The sequence below is a fragment of the Egretta garzetta genome, unplaced genomic scaffold, assembly GCF_000687185.1.
Source record: "Egretta garzetta isolate BGI_Z169 unplaced genomic scaffold, ASM68718v1 scaffold443, whole genome shotgun sequence".
In the NCBI taxonomy this organism is placed as follows: Eukaryota; Metazoa; Chordata; class Aves; order Pelecaniformes; family Ardeidae; genus Egretta; species Egretta garzetta.
In genome coordinates, this window is record NW_009259109.1 from 66,394 (window position 1) to 67,748 (window position 1,355).

The 1,355-nt window shown below is 62.6% G+C and overlaps 1 protein-coding gene across 1 annotated transcript in view; it reads left to right on the plus strand.

Moving 5' to 3' along the window:
• Nucleotides 1-475: 475 nt before the first annotated feature.
• COL8A2 (collagen type VIII alpha 2 chain) overlaps nucleotides 476-1,355 on the plus strand; it is a 7,533-nt gene continuing 6,653 nt past the window's right edge. The window contains exon 1 of the mRNA XM_035890919.1: nucleotides 476-641. Coding sequence (XP_035746812.1) covers nucleotides 476-641 — 166 coding nt within the window. The remainder of the gene's footprint in view (nucleotides 642-1,355) is intronic.

The window sequence follows — 1,355 nt, forward strand, 5'->3', positions numbered from 1 at the left end:
CCAGCCCGGGCCACCTGCAGGACCCACGGCCGGAGCACACGTAGCTTCTGGTGGAGGAGACCCTGCTCGCTGGAGCTATGCGACAGCGATGCTTGGCTCAGCGGACTGTGGTTTTCATCCTGCCTTTTTTTCCCCTCTTCTTCTATATGTTAAAAATATATAAGGGAAGCCTGACATGGGCATAACCCCAGACCAACAGGTGCTGGGGCAGCCTCTGAAAGGCTCTGCTGGGTGCCCGTGGTTAGTTATTGCCCATAAACCATCTATTTATCGTGCATCTCCCAGCCGGCGCCTGTCAGGAAGGGGAACGTGCTCAGGGCAACTGCGGTCCAGAAAAAGGGAAATTCAAGGGAGTCCCGCTGCCTCTGGGCCCCTTCCTGAGTTCCCGGCTGATCCTGCGGGCCAGAGGGTGCAGGGGGGGTCGTGGGTGCCCGCTCTCACTCTCGCTTTGTCTGCAGGAGCAGTGGGGAGCAGGATGCTGCCGGACGCCGTGGCGCTGGTGGTCCTGGTGGTGCTGGTGGTCGGCCTGCGCTCGGCGGCAGGAGGCGGCGCGGCAGGCTACGCCCAAGTGAAGTACATGCAGCCCATGGTGAAGGGACCCCTGGGACCCCCCTTCCGCGAAGGCAAAGGGCAGTACCTGGGTAAGGGATGCGCCCCGCGGGGGGTACGGGGGGAGGACACGGGGCTGCGATGGCCTGGGGGCATGGCGGGAAGGGGCTGTGCCGCCATCGGGCACTCGTCATCCCCTTACCCTCGGGGTCGGCACCCCCGGGGAGCAGCCTGGCACAGCCAAGGGCGCTGCTGTCCAAAGCATCTTTGGCCAAGCACGGAGGGGCCCTTTAGGTCTCCTTAACCCATTGCAGAAAGACAAGGGCAGGCACAGAGAGGCTCAGTAGAGCCCTTTGCTCGGGTGGGGTGAGCACCCTTGGGTGCTCAGTCTGGGAGCTGGTGCACAAGGGACCCACGAGCCCTTCGCTCCCCTCCTCCTCCTCCTCCCTTTCTGTGTGTTTGCCGGTAGCTTTGAGGCTCAGCCCCAGGAGCCCAGGTGCTGGCCCTCGCTCCCTCTCACTACTGTTAAACCTGAGCCATCCCTGTGAGGCTTTTCCCACTCCTTCACCTATTCCACGTTCCCTGTCTGCATTTCACACCAGCTGGGAAAGGAAAGAGGGCCAAGGCCGGAGCCAAGACCCAGCCTAGCGAGGGGAGAGCGGGAAAGGGACATTGCTTCCCTCAGAGAGCAGCAGCCAGAAACTCCACGCGTGTTAAATCAGTCCCCACCGAGCAACACGAGGCGGCAGAGGTTGTTGCTCCATGCCCATGCAGGCAGGCCTCCTGCTCCCCATCCCCATCCCCAT